Source organism: Thunnus thynnus, chromosome 24 (genome assembly GCF_963924715.1).
Source record: "Thunnus thynnus chromosome 24, fThuThy2.1, whole genome shotgun sequence".
Lineage (NCBI taxonomy): Eukaryota > Metazoa > Chordata > Actinopteri > Scombriformes > Scombridae > Thunnus > Thunnus thynnus.
The window spans coordinates 20,592,754-20,611,731 of record NC_089540.1 but is presented as its reverse complement, the minus strand read 5'-3'; the positions used below and the strand labels follow the sequence as shown (position 1 = coordinate 20,611,731).

At 40.7% G+C, this 18,978-nt stretch overlaps 3 protein-coding genes across 10 annotated transcripts in view; 2 read left to right on the top strand and 1 right to left on the bottom strand.

The window, feature by feature from the left end:
* Nucleotides 1-18,978, top strand: part of LOC137176846 (NLR family CARD domain-containing protein 3-like) — a 376,610-nt gene that overhangs the window by 142,723 nt on the left and 214,909 nt on the right. The window lies entirely within an intron of this gene.
* The window catches only part of LOC137176844 (NACHT, LRR and PYD domains-containing protein 3-like), a 277,333-nt gene that overhangs the window by 56,749 nt on the left and 201,606 nt on the right, over nucleotides 1-18,978 (bottom strand). For 6 of the 8 annotated variants that reach the window (XM_067582816.1, XM_067582818.1, XM_067582817.1 and 3 more), the window contains one exon: nucleotides 6,989-7,162. In XM_067582816.1, the coding sequence (XP_067438917.1) occupies nucleotides 6,989-7,162 (174 nt within the window). Of the gene's footprint in view, nucleotides 1-6,135; nucleotides 6,310-6,988; nucleotides 7,163-18,978 lie in introns of all 8 variants that reach the window. The other 2 variants (XM_067582822.1, XM_067582823.1) reach the window with 2 other exon arrangements.
* Nucleotides 1-18,978, top strand: part of LOC137176849 (NLR family CARD domain-containing protein 3-like) — a 232,215-nt gene that overhangs the window by 81,405 nt on the left and 131,832 nt on the right. The gene's annotated exons all lie outside the window — the stretch shown is intronic.

Here is an 18,978-nt window from a genome sequence, read left to right as displayed (position 1 = left end):
TGCTAACTCACTGATGCTAAAAATTGATACTAACAACTGATGTTAACCCACTGATGCTAATGTTTGTCTTATTGATTCATTGGCTTTATTTCTTCGCCCACTGTAGTGAGTGAATCTGTCTGTAGTGAAACCGGGGCTAACCTGTTCTGCCTCCGCAGGCTGCACTTCACTCAGCTGCCCGACAGACCTGCTGCTTCTTCCCACTTTAACCTGAATAACAAACCGGGGCTCGGTGCTCTGGTTGGATCCAAGAGAGCCGGGGCTAACGTTAGCTGGGAGGCTAGCGGAGGCTAACTGACTGTGCTTCCCTCCGGTCATGCTGCGGCTAACACTCCGCTAGCCTCCCAGCTAACCCCGGCTCTCCGTTTAGATCCAGTGAAGTGGAGCCTGCGGAGGAAACACCGAGACCGTCAGGATGTAATAGTCCGTGGAGGAGCTGCGGTGTTCGGCTGCACAGATAGGAAACCCCTCGGCTGACCGGATGTACCACTCTGTTTGAAAAACCTTTTTCTTCTTCTTTGTGGTTTATAACAGCGGTTGGCAACCAGCGTATTAGGTGCATTACCGCCACCTTCTGCTTCAGACTGTGGACCAAAGATTAAATCCTACACATTAATCCTGTCTGTCTAATAAACTCAAAGAAAACTACTGCTGCACCCACTTGGCAGGTTCATTAAAGTTTTAATGCTGAGCTCCTGAACTCCAGTCTTCCTGAGTTCTTCCTTCATAATTTGTCTTTAATGATCATTAATACAATCTATGATTGCAGGTGTAATAGTCTCCTCAGCCAGCTGGAATAAAATATGTGCACATATCTGCATCGGCAAAAATGAGTCAAAAAGTAATCGTGTTAAATAATCGTGATCTCAATATTGACCAAAATAATCGTGAGTATGATTTTTGCCATAATCGAGCAGCTCTAGTTCTTATATTAACATAGTGAGCTTCAATCTCAATTTTTCATTTCTTCACATATTTATTATAAAAACATCTTTCAAACTAAACAAATCCTAATTTGATAATAAAATATGAATATATTATATAATGAATATGAATATATTTCACTCTAATAGGTTCTTCAAGGTCACCTGTGTAAAAGTTGTTTCTGTGTTTGTTTTATTTTATTTCATCTTCTGTTGAGAATTTCAATGAGTTCCTTTAAAATAAGCTGTTGGAATATCCAAGGTCTTTACTCCTCAGTCTTTGGTCTGAAGAGTAAAACCTATCAATAATAATGACATCATAATCCTATCAGAAACATGGTGTAGAGGTGATGTACCCACACACTGCCCTCCCAGCTACAGAGAGATTATTGCTCCTTCCCACAAATGATCTACTGTTAGTCCAGCAGAGACTCAGGACGACTCATTATATGCTACAAGTCACATTTACACAATTCACTACAAATTCTCAACATCAGAAAATAAAAAGAGATCTTCTCCCTACACAGAAGGATATATATCTATGTGCTGTGAGTCCCCTTACTTCTCTGATGACATGTTTCCCTGCCTTGAGTCACAGATATGTCATTACCAGGGGCAGCAAATATAATAATCTGTGGTGATTTTAACGCCCGGACTGGTGCACAACCTGAAGTCACCAGTAGTCAAGGAGACAGTTTGATCAGCCAGCAAGCTCCTACTATTCACCTCCATCTGCCTCCTAGAAACAACTTTGACACTGTGATGAACAGTAATGGGAGGGAGCTGCTACAACTGTGCAGAAGCCTCAGTCTGTATATGGTCAACGGTCGGATAAGAGGGGACTCTTTGGGAAGGTTCACTTATTGTTCAACTGCTGGCAACAGCACTGTAGATTATATGATCACAGACATGGACCCCTTCTCTTTCACTGCATTCACAGTCAAGCCCCAAACCCCTTTATCAGACCACAACCAAATCACCCTCTTCCTCAAACACAACAATATCACACACACAAAACCCAGCAAGCTGTTCAACATACCCAGGACATACAGATGGGCCCCAGACAGCACTGAGCAATACCAAGAGGCCAGCAATAGTGAGGAGATTACATTATTACTACAAGAGTTGATAGAATAGCCCTACCCTCCCACTACTGAAGGCATATGTGAGGCTGTCCACAATATAAATGACATCTTCAACACAACAGCAAATAAAGATCAATTCAAACTACGTACAAACAAAAGAAAAACAACAAAAAAGAACCACTGGTTTGACAAAGAATGTCAAAACCTGAAAAAACAAGTTAGAAACAAACAATCATATACGCCTTCAGTATTGTGAAGCACTTAAGACATAAAAATACAACCAGAAGCAAAAAGATAAAGCATAGTGAGGAACAGCTGTGCCTACTTGAAGAGAGTATAGAGTCTAACTGGGACTTCTGGGACCAGTGGAACTCTGTCTGTCAGTCTGAGCCTGAGGAGCTGCTCATACAGGACCGAGACATATGGACTCAACATTTTCACACCTTCTTTGGACCAAAACCACCAGGAACTGACTTACAGACCAAACAAATACTGGAAAAACTACTAAATATGGAATTGATATTCAAAGACCACCAGAACCCCCTAGATTTCCCCGTTACTATCAACCACCTGAAAACAAAACTGAAGACCCTCAAAAGCAGAAAAGCATGTGGGCCTGATGGGAGACTGAACGAAATGCTGAAATACAGCACAGAAAAATTCCACTTGTCTATTCTAAAATGATTCAACCTAATTGTGAGTGTGGGATATTTTGCTGAGAGGTGGAATAATGGTCTTATTACAGCTATATTTAAAAGTGGAGACAGATTTGAGCCTCAGAATTACAGCTGTGTCAGCAGCTGTATGGGCAAGCTGCTCTGCAGCATCATCAACTCCTGTATTATTTGAATTTGTGTCGTCTGTACATTTACCGGCAGACTGACAACTTCCTGTTAACCTTTTCCTCTGCTCCGCTCACATTCAACCTTATTTTTCTGACGCTCTCTCGTTTAACCACTCACTTGTTTACACTCTGCGCTATTCCTTAAACAGAGTTACGCTACCTGCAGTTTCCCAGGCAACAACACAGACATTAACTCACGTTTCGAGACAGCGTTGTTCAGTGCTATTGATTTGTGAATGAATGGATATTTGGTGTTATATTTGACATTTAATTTTTTTTTTGGCCTGGCGGGGGTTCTCATTGGCCTGGCGGCCCACCAAGCCTTTACTACTAAAGAGGAAACACTGCTTACAGTTTGGTTACACCTCAAATTGAGCCCCCAAGACACACTTAAATTTCAGGCACTACAAACCCAGAGCTGAACCCCCAAAAGACTCAGCTGGTCCTGAGACTGATCAATAACACCCAATACTGCTCAACCTCAGACCAGCACTGATCAATAACACCCAATACTGCTCAACCTCAGACCAGTACTGATCAATAACATTCAATACTGCTCACCAGTATTGAATGTTATTGATCAGTGAATGTGACAAACAATCATCCTGACAGTCTATTGTACATGTGGTTTAGGGCTGTGTCACATGATATATATCATGTGATGAGAGGAAAACGTCTCTACACTTGGCCGTGACACTGTTTCTTTTATGTAAACAGTGTCACGGCTCTTGTCAATCAGATGTAATGGTCTTTTTTTGTGCCAAAAACCTTCATTCTATCTAATGGCCAACAGGGGGTGACTCCACCGGCTGCAAAAAAAAAGACAATAAAGAAGCGTATGCTTTAGAGCATGGCTATGTTGTGATTGACAAGTCGCTGCCATGGTGACAACATTGCTTAAGTAACGTAAACATGGCGTATAGGCATAGCTGCTGCTATTTCACAGTGTGTTTTCAGTTCATTAAAGTTAATTATAATATTATGGTCGCCTAAAAAAAAGTCTTGCTCGGTGTTTTTTGTAATAAAAGACCCATCAATGAGTCGGATGATCAGTTTTTCCACTGAGTAAATTTTGTTTTAACGGTCTTAGGCCTATTTTTCGCTAGCGAAAATTAGCATTAACATTATGACTGTTAACCATAGATTATATGTGCACCATGCTAACCAAGCTAGCAGCTAGCGCTATGGTCAGCTCCACCCTCTCTTCCAAATATGGTCACTTCTGGCTCCAAAAATCAAACATGGCGACGGTCAAATCCAAGATGGCGATGGTAAAATTGGTACACTTGAGGTTTCAAAATGGCAGTTCGCGAACCAATTGGTGATGTCATCGTGACTACATCCATATTTTTTACAGTCAATGTCTGCATCATGGGGCATTTAGGGGACATCTGTAATTTGTATCTACAGAAATAACCTTGGTCACATAAATGTACAGTAAATTCAAGAAAAATATTTCCCAAATATTTACAGAAATAAGGGATATATAGTATATTGGCGAAGAAAGAAAAAAGTCACCTACATTTGCATTATCAACTAGGTGTAAGTATAGGTGTGTAACGGTACATGTATTTGTCCTGAACTGTTGTGATACAGAAGTTCCAGTTCAGTGCATGCAGGCGTATGAAGAGTACGCGCCGTGAGTCAAACAATTACTGAACAGAAAGGCGATAAAAACATTTGATTTCTAACGTGGTCAGACAGCACGTTGTAAGAAACAGCTCTGAGAATAAAAAAATGTAGTTCAAAGAAATTTCAAAGAAGTTACTGGCTAATTATCACATAATTACAGTGGAAACCACTTGTATGGATCAAAAAATTTGGGACAGAATCATTCCTATACAAATGTTGTTTAAACAATTCTCTGATAGAAAATCAAGTAGTCTGCTTACAGTGTGTATTTAAGCAATATTGCAATATAAGTAATATTGCAATTATACAACAGTTAACAACTGTTGTATAACAACAACAAAAAAAGATATAAATTGATCATATTATGGGTACCTGGAAAACAATCAGTTATGTCTGTAGACTCCTACATAATGAAACTAGTTTACTACTCCAGCAAGTAGGCCGACCCTTAGTAATGACCTAGCAACAGAGACGATTTCTTGTCCCTACTGAGTCAGCCAACTAACTTTAACTACATATATATATATATATATATATTCAAACTTTACAGTTGTGGCTGAAAATGACAACAGAAATAAACAAATATGACATCATGGTTTATAGTTCTAATGAATGGGGGAGTAATATTTTGAGTGAGACGCTTTTTTCATTTGAGCACGGCTAGGTGTGCTGTCATGCTGATTTGTGCTCGTTCTAAATGTCTAGTTGACCAATCAGATTGCTTGTTCGGAACTATCTGTTGTATAATTTGGGTCTTTTCATACATGAAAACATATGGAAAAAAAACATTTGAAACTAGTTAATTCTATTTTCTTTTTACCTTACTCCCATAGCACACGTATGATATTTATAAAATAATTTTTGAATTATTTGTATGAAACAAATATTAATAAAAAAACACTATTTGTGCTTTGCTGAATAATGTATTTGTATTCGGGCACACCCCTAGTGTGGAGGTGCCGGGTGGGTGTGTTTGTAACTGCCGTGAAACAATCAGAAAATAATGTTTTCTTCCTCTCATTCACCAGCTTTCTCACTACCACTGCTCACTCTCCTAATCCACTTTCTAGCTCGCTCGACCACTGCTTCTCTCTCTCGTCTTTTTTAAAATGAGTCGGGAAGCCGTCAGCAAAGCCCAACTTTAGTTTTAACGTTATCAAATGAAGAGAAATGTCCTCGACCTCTACCTAGTAATGTTTCTGTCTCCCCCATGACAAGGTTGTACAGCATTACAGGTTGTGTTTCCCCAAAAGTTGATTCCGGTTCAACCTGCTGCCCCCACCTCAGCAGCCTAAATGCTGGTGACCTGAGGCTGGTGGTGCATGCACAATGAAATCATGACAGGAAAAAGAAAGAGTCATTTTCTCTCAACAAATCAAAGACGTTAGTTGCTAATTATCACATAATTACCATGAAATTTGCGGACTTGTAAAATTAAGTGTTACCAAAATTTGTAAAATCATCTGTGGTATTAATTAATTCAACAACAAAAATAGAAGAAAATAATAAAAATCAGTAATTCTCTACTGCTGAAGTTGAGTAAAAACTGATTTGACAAATCATATTAGCAGAGACAATCCTACACAGGTTTAATATGTATCCTCTGACATCATTCAAATGTTAAATGTTCATCTGGTTGATGAATCCTGACCTGAGAGTTTCCAGTGTGCAGTGTGGACTCTCCAGTCCAGCAGACAGCTGCTTCACTCCTGAATCATGAAGGTTGTTGTTACTGACATCAAGCTCTCTCAGACTAGAGGACTGGGAGCTGAGAACTGAGGACAGAGCTGCACAGCTTCTCTCTGAGAGGTTACACAAACTCAGCCTGGAGAGAAAATAATGAACATGAAGATGATGCTGGATATAAATTCTCCTCTCAGCACTAGTTAAAATCTTTGCTGTTATATTCTATACATATTGGAGATGTGACAGTTAAATATGACAGAATCAGTGATACACAGACATGTAATGATCTAAATCACTTGATATCAAAGCAATGATCAGTTTCTCTATCTCAGCCAGAATTCATATATCTGTGCTGTAAAATATATAAAGCTGAATCAAAGAAGATAAATTGGAAAATTCAAACATTTTCTTTCCTGTGAAAAATAAAATCCTGGTGGAAAACTTCTGCCAGTCAGAATTTTGGACTTTTGGTAATGCTGGATATAAATTCAACTCTCAGCACTGGTTAAAATCTTTGCTGTTCTATTCTAAACATGTTGGAGATGTGACAGTTTAATGATGAACAGACATGTAATGATATGAATCACATGGTATCAAAGGAAATATTTGTCACTCTATCTCAGCCAGAGTTCATGTGTGCTGTAAAATATATAAGGCTGAATCAAGGAAAGATAAACTAGAAAATTTAAACATTTTCTGTTGTTTGAAACATAAAATCCTGGTGGAAAACTTTTGCAAATCAGAAGTCCTGACATTAGAGAGGCTGCATCTTATAGTTTAGAAAAATGCCTCTAAAACAATGGGGAATTTGTTCTGACCTGAGATTTTCCAGTCTACAGTGTTGACTCTCCAGTCCAGCAGACAACTCTTTCATTCCTGAATCCTGCAGGTTATTATTACTAAGGTCAAGCTCTCTCAGACTAGAGGACTGGGAGCTGAGAACTGAGGACAGAGCTGCACAGCTTCTCTCTGAGAGGTTACAGCCACTCAGCCTGGAGAGGAAATAAAAGGGAAAAAACAAGAATTCATTTTTGTTAAAAGGATAGCTTAGTATTTAAATAATGATGAATAAATCCCACTATCTGTGTACTTACAGAGTTTTGTTGGAGGCTTTGACCACTGGCAGCAGCCTCAGAAAAGCCTCCTCTGAAGCAGAGTATTTCTTCAGGTCAAACACCTCCAGATCTTTTTCTGATGACAGTAAGATGAAGACCAGAGCTGACCACTGAGCAGGAGACAGTTTATCTGTGGAGAGACGTCCTGAACTCAGGTACTGTTGGATCTCTTCCACTAGAGAACGATCATTCAGTTCATTCAGACAATGGAACAGATTGATGCTTCTCTCTGCAGACACATTCTTACTGATCTTCATCTTGATGTACTCAACTGTTTCCTGATTGGTCTCTGAGCTACTTTGTATCTGTGTCAGCAGGCCTCTTAGGAGGGTCTGATTGGTATGCAGTGAAAGACCCAGGAGGAAGCGGAGGAACAAGTCCAGGTGTCCATTTGGGCTCTGTAAGGCCTCGTCCACAGCACTCTGGTAGAAACATGTCTCTGCAAATTCTTGTATAGTTTCAGACTTCTGGGATGTTGTTTGTTCCTCTGCCAGCAGATTGACTCCAGAGTTGATGAATGTCAGATGGACATGAAGAGCAGCCAGAAACTCCTGTACACTCAGATGTATGAAGCAGAACACCGTTTCTTGAAACATCCCACAGTCCTCCTCTTTAAAGATCTGTGTGAACACTCCTGAGCACACTGAGGCTGCTCTGATATCGATGCCACACTCTGTCAAGTCTGATTCATAGAAGATCAGGTTGCCTTTCTGCAGCTGCTCAAAAGCCAGTTTTCCCAGAGACTCAATCATCTTCCTGCTCTCTGGACTCCAGTGTGGATCTGTTACAGCTCCCCCATCATACTTGACATTTTTCAGTTTGGACTGAACCACCACGAGGCGAACGTACATCTCAGTCAGGGTCTTGGGCAGCTCTCTTCCCTCTCTGTTTTTCAACACATGCTCCAGAACTGTAGCAGTGATCCAGCAGAAGACTGGGATGTGGCACATGATGTGGAGGCTTCGTGATGTCTTGATGTGGGAGATGATGGTGCTGGCCTGCTTCTCATCTCTGAATCTCTTCCTGAAGTACTCCTCCTTCTGTGGATCAGTGAATCCTCTGACTTCTGTCACCATGCCGACACACTCAGGAGGGATCTGATTGGCTGCTGCAGGTCGTGTGGTTATCCACAGGCGAGCAGAGGGAAGCAGTTTCCCCCTGATGAGGTTTGTCAGCAGCACATCCACTGAGGTGGACTCTGTAACATCAGTCAGGATCTCATTGTTGTGGAAGTCCAGAGGAAGTCGACACTCATCCAGACCATCAAAGATGAACACAACCTGGAACTCTTCAAACCTGCAGATTCCTGCTTCTTTGATTTCAGTAAAGAAGTCATGAACAAGTTCCACCAAGCTGTACTTTTTCTTCTTCAGCACATTCAGCTCTCTGAAAGTGAATGGAAATGTGAACTGTATGTCCTGGTTGGCTTTGTCTTCAGCCCAGTCCAGAGTGAACTTCTGTGTTAAGACTGTTTTCCCAATGCCAGCCACTCCCATTGTCATCACTGTTCTGATTGGTTCATCTCTTCCAGGTGAGGCTTTAAAGATGTCTTCTTGTCTGATGGTTGTTTCTGGTCTGTCTGGTTTCCTGGATGCTGTTTCAATCTGTCTGACCTCATGTTCATCATTGACCTCTGCAGTCCCTTCCTCTGTGATGTAGAGCTCTGTGTAGATCTGATTCAGGAGGGTTTTCTGCTTCTTTCTGTTTCCTGCTTTAGCGATCCCCTCAAACACACGCTGGAACTTCTTCTTCAGGTTAGACTTCAGTTTGCACTGGCACACAATAAGAATCTCTGAAGAAACAACAATTGACAGAAATGAGAAGATGTGATAGAAAATATTAATAATAAAAGTATTTTCCTATATATGTAGTATCTGTTTAGGTCATTGGAGTTTCATGTCCTCATCTGGTATTTCACAGTATTACAGAAAGATCATTTAATAATATTCAACAAGCAGAGGGTCTGTTTAATCAGAACTGCTTGTTGAATTGTTGACCTGCTTTGAAACTCTGTCGCCCTGCACGTTTCCAACATTGGAGCTTTTGTTGGATTGTTCTGAACCTGATGATCCAACATTCACTCCGACTTTACACAGTGATTGCTCAGGTTTGTGGAGGAGAGAAACTTCTCTCTCAAGCTTCCTTTTTAAAATTCATTGCGCAGCTACTTCTGTCACTTTTCATGTGAGTGCAACACCATAAATCCCCTCCAGGAGACACTTCCTGGGAATGTTCACCTTTATCCCGAATTTAAACAGTTATCATGTCTCCCCCTCATTCTATGGAGACCTGCAACACAAAGACTGGAAACAAGGGGAAACAGCAGCCTGGTTGATGTCCAAAGGTAACATATGCTGTTTCCACTACAGGAACTCAACGTGTATCCATTGTTACTGGTTCTGCTTGTGTTTCTACTGTTCTCCCCTCACTTTGAGGATGAGTTCCTGAACCTAAATGATATTTAATACAAGTTCAGGTTCTCTCAGAGGAAGGAATGCAACAGCTGGTTTAACGCAGGAATTAATGATACAGGACATGGGTTTAGACAAACATTGCAGGGAAGTTAGTTTCAGTGTACAGTATACTCTGCCTACTGTCACACCTCCACACAGTTGACCAATCAGGGTGTAAAGTGGATGTGATTGTTGGTTTTGGAGCAATTCAACACAAATTGTTGGACTTCACCCTCTAGAGGAGCTCTGACTATCCAACAAGTGCTTCAGCTGGAGCACACTGAAGCCTTAAGAACCATTCACACCTGGTCTCATGGGACTCTAAGGACTGACAGGCAGATGGAATAATGACCCACATGTGGCTTAATAATGGTGAATTCAGACAGAACACAAAGTGAATTTTTCACGCAGCGCGTATCGCTGGGCTTTATGAATGTACTTCATGAACGTACAGAGAGGAGAGAGAAAAAGGAGAGAAACTGGAGAGAAATAATAGAAAGAACCAGAGTTCCTGCTGAGTTCTGAGTTCAGTCAGAGGCTGAACTAAACACAAACACACAGAGGCACACTCCCAAAGACATGGTTGGTGTGTCTGTTGCTAGCTGGCTAACAGCTAATGTACAGCTGGTATTTTGGTTGTTGGGCCAAATAAACACAAATGATCCAACAGTAAATCTTGTGCAAGTAACACAAAGTGAAAATTGGCTTTGTGTTGTGTCTGAACACAGCTTTAAGGTGTAAACAGCCCTGCAGAGGTTAAACACCTGTGACTTCCCACCAGTCAGTCAGCACTAAAGAAGACTTTTGGATGAGAGAAGAAACACCTTGAAGAATCTAAAACAAGTCCACTGACTGTTGACTGAGCACTTCTAAATATCTTTGTAACATCACATTTTTAATCTTTCCATGACTTACCTGAAGGATCTGAGATGGTTTGTGGCAAACGTTCCAATAGATCATTCTGATTGATCTTCCCCAAAATCATTTTGGTCACTTTAATAGTGTTAATACAGTATTTCTCGACCATCAGATCCACTGTTTTAAATCTGTTTGCTTTCTCCAGTCGACTCTTTGGGATTGCTTTGAAGCCTTCAAGAACCCCCCGCTGATACAGGTACCACTTGAATTTTTCAAAGTCCTTAGATCCCAAATCCTCCAAACACTCCAAGAGAACCTCTGGAGGTGTTGCCATCTTTTCTTCTGCCAAGATCTGAAAGGTATGACAAAAATTTGTATTTGATTAACAATTGCACAGTTAACTTACTGGATTAGCAACACTGAAGTATTGATTGATATTATTAAAAATAGAACTGGAAAAGCAGGTTATCCAACCTATTTCCTGACAAAGCACAATACAACTTTTAATGAAATGGATTTAGCTGCAGATGAATTTAATGATTTATTGTTATATTGGACCTAATTTAGCTCAAGGAGATTATTAAGCCTAGCAGTAAAGATGATGTGGAAAGTAAAACTGTTAATGTAAATAAACAATCCATGTTAATAAGGGGAACAGATGAAATGATTGACTTTGTTAAAACATTTAAGAGTAAGAAGTCTACAGACTGGGATGGAATTGACTGACTATGGTTAAATATTATTGAGTCAATCAATCAATCAATCAATCTTTATTTATATAACGCCATATCACAACAGAAGTCATCTCAAGGCACTTTTCACATAGAGCAGGTCAAGACCGTACTCTTTAATTTACAGAGACCCAACAGTTCCCCCATGAGCAGCACTTGGCGACAGCGGTAAGGAAAAACTCCCCTTTAACGGGTAGAAACCTCAAGCAGACCCCGGCTCTTGGTGGGCGGCCATCTGCTTTGACCGGTTGGGTTGAGAGAGAGAAAGAGAGAGGGAAAGGGGGAGGGGGGACAGAAGAAAAACAATGACAACAACAAACAACAACAAGCACAAGCAGCAACAGCCAGGGAAGGATGCCATCAGGACTGTGAAGGACCGCGAAGGTTCGGCCCGGGAGTCAGGTTTTTCTGTGAGATGAGAAAGCACAAAAAACTCCGGGGAAGAAGCAAAGTTAGTGACATGCATTGATGTTACATGAATGCATACAGATGGAGAGGAGGAGGAGGAGAGAGGAGCTCAGTGCATCATGGGAAGTCCCCCAGCAGTCTAGGCCTATAGCAGCATAACTAAGGGCTGATCCAAGGCGAGCCTGGTCGGCCCTAACTATAAGCTTTATCAAAAAGGAAAGTTTTAAGCCTACTCTTAAACATAGAGAGGGTGTCTGCGCCCCGGACTGAATCCGGTAGATGGTTCCATAGAAGAGGAGCCTGATAACTGAAGGCTCTGCCTCCCATTCTACTTTTAAAGACTGTAGGGACCACCAGTAGGCCTGCATACTGGGAGCGCAGTGTTCTAGTGGGATAATACGGTATTATGAGCTCTTCAAGATATGATGGTGCCTGACCATTAAGGGCTTTGTAAGTTAGGAGAAGGATTTTAAATTCTATTCTAGATTTTACAGGAAGCCAATGTAGTGAAGCTAAAATGGGAGAAATGTGGTCTCTTTTTCTAGTTTTAGTCAATACACGTGCAGCTGCGTTCTGGACCAGCTGGAGAGTCTTTAGAGACTTGTTAGGGCAGCCTGATAATAAGGAATTGCAATAATCCAGCCTAGAAGTAACAAATGCGTGAACTAGTTTTTCTGCATCTTTTAGGGACAGGATGTGCCTGATTTTTGTGATATTACGTAAGTGAAAAAAGGCAGTCCTTGAAATTTGATTTATGTGGGAGTTAAAGGACATATCCTGATCAAAGATAACTCCCAGATTCCTTACGGTGGTGCTGGAGGCCAGGGTAATGCCATCCAGAGCAGCTTTATCATTGGATAATTTGTTTCTAAGGTGTTTAGGGCCAAGCACAATAACTTCAGTTTTATCTGAATTTAGTAGTAGAAAATTGCAGGTCATCCAGGTCTTTATGTCGTTAAGGCATGTTTGGAGTTTGTTTAACTGATTGGGTTCATCTGGCTTCATTGATAAATATAATTGGGTATCGTCTGCGTAACAATGAAAATTTATGGAGTGTTTCCTAATAATATTACCTAAAGGAAGCATATATAAGGTGAATAGAATTGGTCCAAGTACAGAACCTTGTGGAACTCCGTGTCTAACTTTTGCCTTCACGGAGGATTCATCATTCACATGTACAAACTGAAATCGGTCTGATAAATAGGACTTAAACCAGGTTAATGCAGTTCCTTTAATGCCAATTAAATGTTCCAGTCTCTGCAAAAGGATTTGATGGTCAATTGTGTCAAATGCAGCACTAAGATCTAACAGGACAAGTATAGAGACAAATCCTTTGTCTGATGCAGTTAGGAGGTCATTTGTGACTTTCACCAGTGCTGTTTCTGTGCTATGATGCGCTCTAAATCCTGACTGAAAATCCTCAAATAAACTATTGTTATGTAGAAAGTCACATAACTGATTAGAGACTGCTTTCTCAAGGATCTTGGATAGAAATGGAAGGTTAGATATAGGTCTATAATTGGCTAAAACACCTGAATCAAGAGTAGGCTTTTTAAGAAGAGGTTTAATTACAGCTACTTTAAAGGACTGTGGTACATAGCCTGTTACTAAAGACAGATTGATCATATCTAGTAAAGAAGTGCTCACTAAGGGTAAGGCTTCCTTAAGCAGCCTAGTTGGGATGGGATCTAAGAGACAGGTTGATGGTTTAGCTGAACAAATCATTGAAGTTAGTTCAGACAAGTCTACTGGAGAAAAACAGTCCAAATATATTTCAGGATTTACTGCCGTTACCAAGGTTCCTGTGTTTGGGGAGAGAACGGTGCCTGTTGAGGGCAGGAGATGGTTAATTTTGTCTCTAATAGTTAGAATTTTATCATTAAAGAAGCTCATAAAGTCGTTACTACTGAGAGCTATAGGAATACATGGATCAGTAGAGTTATGACTCTTTGTCAGCCTGGCCAAAGTGCTGAAAAGGAACCTAGGGCAGTTTTTATTCTCTTCTATTAATGCTGAGTAATAGGCGGCTCTGGCATTACAGAGGGCCTTCCTATATGTTTTAAGACTATCTTGCCAGACTAAGCGAGAATCTTCTTCTTTGGTGGAACGCCAAATCCTTTCCAATTTTCGCGATGTTTGCTTTAATTTGCGGGTTTGGGAGTTAAACCATGGAGCTAACCTCTTACGTTTTATTATCTTCTTTTTTAAGGGGGTGATGGAGTCGAGTGTTTGTCTTAGTGAGCCTGCAGCATTATCAATAAGATTATCAATTTGGGAGGGACTAAAGTTAACATAAGAGTCCTCTGTAGTATTGAGACATGGCAGTGAATTCAGTATTGACGGAATTGCTTCCTTAAATTTATCTACAACACTATCAGATAGACATCTAGTGAGGACATTTTTATCTAATGGTGTGTAATCCAGTAATAGGAATTCAAAAGTTATTTAAAAATGATCTGATAAAATAGGATTTTGTGGAAAAATTATTAAATGTTCAATTTCAATCCCATAAGTTAGAACAAGGTCTAGGGTGTGGTTAAGACGGTGAGTGGGATTATTTACACACTGAGAGAAGCCAATTGAGTCTAATAATGAGAGAAATGCAGTGCTGAGACTGTCACCATCAACGTCCACATGAATATTAAAATCACCTACTATAATTACTTTATCTGTACTAAGGACTAAATATGACAAAAACTCTGAGAATTCAGATAGGAATTCAGAGTACGGGCCAGGAGGACGGTACACTATAACAAAAAGAACTGGCTGTAAAGTTTTCCAGGTTGGCTGGGAGAGACTAAGAACAAGGCTTTCGAATGAGTTATAATTAAATTTAGGTCTAGGGTTGATGATTAGGCTTGAGTTGAAAATGGCTGCAACTCCTCCTCCTCGGCCAGTGTCTCGAGGAATATGAGTATTAATATGACTGGGGGGAGTGGATTCATTAAGGCTGACATATTCTTCATGACACAGCCAGGTTTCAGTGAGACAAAATAAATCAATACGATGATCTGAAATTAAATCGTTTACTAAAACTGCTTTAGATGAAAGAGATCTAATGTTCAAGAGTCCACATTTAATTATCTTATTTTGTTGTACTATTGCAGCAGTGGTTTTAATTTTTACTAGATTTTCATGAATGACTCTTCTTTTATATACTTTGGATTTAATTGATTTATGTGGGCGGGGGACAGACACAGTCTCTATGTGGTTTTGGGTGGGTAACTGCTCTAATGGAAGCGCAGAGAAGCGTGTAGGACTGCAACCCTGCCTCCTGGTCTCAACTCTGGGTTGTCATGGTTTTGGTTTACTAATAAACTCAGCCATATTTCTAGATATGAGAGCAGCTCCATCCAAAGTGGGATGTATGCCGTCTCTCCTAATCAGACCAGGTCTTCCCCAGAAAGTCTGCCAATTATCTATGAAGCCCACATCGTTTGCTGGACACCACCTCGACAACCAGCGGTTGAATTGTGACATGCGGCTATACATGTCATCACTGGTCAGATTAGGCAGCGGTCCAGAGAAAATTACGGAGTCTGACATTGTTTTAGCAAATGTACACACCGACTCAACATTAATTTTGGTGACTTCTGATTGGCGTAATCGGGAGTCGTTGCCGCCGACATGGATGACGATCGTACCATATTTACGCTTATTCTTAGCCAGCAGTTTTAAATTTGACTAAATGTCGCCCGCTCTGGCCCCAGGAATACATTTAACTATAGCTGCTGGTGTCGCTAACTTCACGTTTCTGACTATGGAGCTGCCAATAATCAGAGTTTGTTTCTCAGCGGGTGTGTCGCTGAGTGGGGAGAACCTGTTAGAAACATGAACTGGTTGGTGGTGAACCGTGGGCTTCTGCTTAGGGCTATGCTTCCTTCGGACAGTCACCCAGCCGCCCTGGCTTCCCGGCTGCTCGGGAGCTACCGGGGGAGTGGGAGCTACGCTAGGTCGGCCCGCACCGGATACTAGGGGCTGGCTAACTATATTAGCAGCTGATTGTTTTTCCATGATGCGGAGCCGCGCTTCCAATTCACTGAGCCTCGCCTCCAGTGCTGCAAATAGACTACACTTATTACACTTATCACTATCACTAAAGGAGGCAGAGGAGTAACTGAACATTTGGCACACCGAGCAAGAGAGAGCAGGAGAACGAGAGGGAGAGAGAGAAGCCATCGCTAACTGCTTAGTTTGAGTTAGCTGCTAGTGCTAGCTGCAGAGCTAAAGTGACTAACAACTTGTGCGATTAGCGAGAAAAGTCGCTAAGAGAAAAGCGCTGAGAGTGCTTGTGTAAAACTAGCGAAAGTTTCAATATACAGTAGATATTAATCAACAGTAATGTGATATATATAGGAAAATCAACTGAGATGAGAGCAGCAACAACGCTATCAGTATACACAGTCGGCAACCGGAAATGATACAATACGCTTACCGTAGCACGTCAGCACGTCAGCAACCACCACCTTGGAGTGTGTGGTGAAACCACTGACACATATTGTCATTGTCCTGTCACACTCCTGTCTGGTCTCATTGTGTTTTCTGGGTTTTGGTTGTCTGTTTGCTCTGTGTGTCCCTCCTGTGTTCCTGTACTCCTCCCCAGCCTGCTTTTCCCTCCACACCTGCCCTGCATCAGCCTCGTCAGCCCTGCCCTGTTCCATTTGTTCTCCCAGCCAATCGGCTCCCTTCCTGTTCTCCTGCCTAGTCACCTGTTCCCTGTTCCCTCGTTAGTTCTGTCTGTATTTAAGTCCAGTTTTCAGTTCAGTCTTTGTTGAATAGTCTGTTCATTCTGCCTGTTCCTGAGCTACAGTTGTTGTTAAGTTTCAATAAATATCTGTGCTTCAGATCCTGTCTGCCTGCCGTCTCTTGTACTTGGATCCACCTGCCTTCACTCCATCATGACAGAACGATTCCAACAATAATGGACCCAGCGGATCAATTGTTTTCTCAGGAACTATGTGAGATAACTTATAATCTTTTGTGCCTTTGAAATGACTGGAAATACGCTTCCAGTAGTGAGGACAGAGAGGCAGCCTTATCATTGGCACACCGGGCAGCGTCTTCAAAGTCTTCATTGAGGAAATTGCTACCTGGTGGGCACTTTATTAACACTCGTGCATCCCAGCCTGCACCTCAGTCAGCTAACCTCCAGCATGCTAGCTACCAGCATGCTAGCCTTCAGCCTGCACTCCGGTCTTTTCCATATACATGTGCTGGCTTGGTTTGACGCGGTGCATCAGCCCAGTGCTGCTGGGATTTGCATCTTCATTACAACAGGGCTACCTGCTTGAAGGTGTCTTTAAAGACCACTTTACTGATTTTCAACCATATCTCCATCTATCTGAATTAGGGATGTATTGTGAAAAACAGTTGTTTTTAATGTTCTGTGTCTCTGGGAAGCAGCTTCAAAATCTGTTGTTCTTCCAGGAACCAGTGACGTCATTGGTTCTTGAAGAACTACAGCATGTTTTCTGTAGGACAATAACAACTGCCACAAATGGTTTAATAACATCTGTGTGGGTTGAGAGGAGGAGCTGGACCATGATTATTTAATGTCTTATTGGTGTCTTGATGTTTAATATTTTTTCTTGTCTCATTAAAAATATATTATGTGAATAAATCTTTTCCTATCATTCGTCTTTGATTTAAAAGATTTAATTTTAAGTAATGAACACTTCTGTTTATAGTTGTGCTATAAATACTCTGCTTGGTGTGAATTAGGGTTAGGGTTATACTGCTATATCACAGTAATCTAGTGGACATTTTACATTCAGTAACTCACAATACAGAACTTGAAAATATGCATTTGGACAACTGTGTTGCCTTTCAATAACAGCAAACTAACTGCATGATAAATACACAACACATTAAATATCATTAATATTTCAGCATCCTAAAGTACATTTAAACCTGAGTCGCAGGAGAGCTCGCACCGTCGTCCATCTTTAATGACCTGCAGGGGGATGAATGTATGACCAATCAGATTCAGGCGTAAAAACAGAATCAAAATTTGTACTCTTAACTTGCAGTTTGCAGTTTTAACTTCACTGTCGCAACACAGGGAGGAAATTTGTGTGTTCGTCTCTCAGACTTTTTGAAACTTCACTGTTGAAAAAAATCCTGCACAAATTTTAATTACATACAAAATATTTATACAGCTGCAAAACTTGATTACACATTCACAAACTATTTCACAAGCTCTAAACATTTATGATTATTATTTGATTTGATTCCATGATGCTATACTTCCTGTTACATCCCCCAAAGCATTATGGGAACTGTAGTTCCATAACTGAGAGCACAATTATTCCCTAAATCAAATGAAGACAAAGAACAAAGAATAATAATAATAGTGATAAAATGCATGAATATGAACTTTTGTTCATTTTGACATCACTAACGCTCAGACTTTAAATCCTCTGCTCTAAATGTAACATTCTTCATCTTCTCTTCACTTGAATCTCATAATGACTGACAGAGTTATTTCTCTCAGGGTCAATCTGTGTTCAGTCAGCACTTCAACATGCTGCTTGTTTCTTAGTTTTACTGCTGAACATCTGCTGAAATGACAAACATCCCTGCAGATTTTATCAGCTGTTTCCAATAAATGTTAATTAGGTGAGTTGTTCAAACTGTAAAGTGAAACCTGTCTGTTGTCTGCTGACAATAAAGACGACATAAAAATACTTAAATATTGTTATTAGAATTGTACTAATGACTTTAGTAAAATGACTCCAAACACAAAGAGGGACAGAGAAGCAGAGTGAAACTATTTCAACTATATTTCCAACACATGGAGGCTGTTAGCTCACTGTCATTCTTCATCCTCCCACCAGATGGAGCCAAAGTCAACAAAGCTTCAAATCTTACACATAGTGTCTGTAAGAACATTGATCAGATCATTAGTGTCTGGATCAATGATTGAAAATGACTCTGCAGGCTGATGTGTGTTGTGGGTTTGTGTTAGTTGACGATGTATCATCTCTGGTTACAGAGAGTTGAAGTGCTGGGAGTCAGCAGATATCACAAACACAAACAGCTGATACATCAGTGAGCCCACTTTTCTGCCCTTTCTGTGCTCAAACTGATTATTAAAGTCAAACCGGATGAACATGAAGCATCTGATACTAATAGTCAACAGCTGTGTGTGATAACCTGTATTTTATGCATAATGATGACAGCCTGCAGGTGCTGCAGCTCTTCTATTCTGCTTCACTGTCTTAAAAATATATGATGTTTCAAA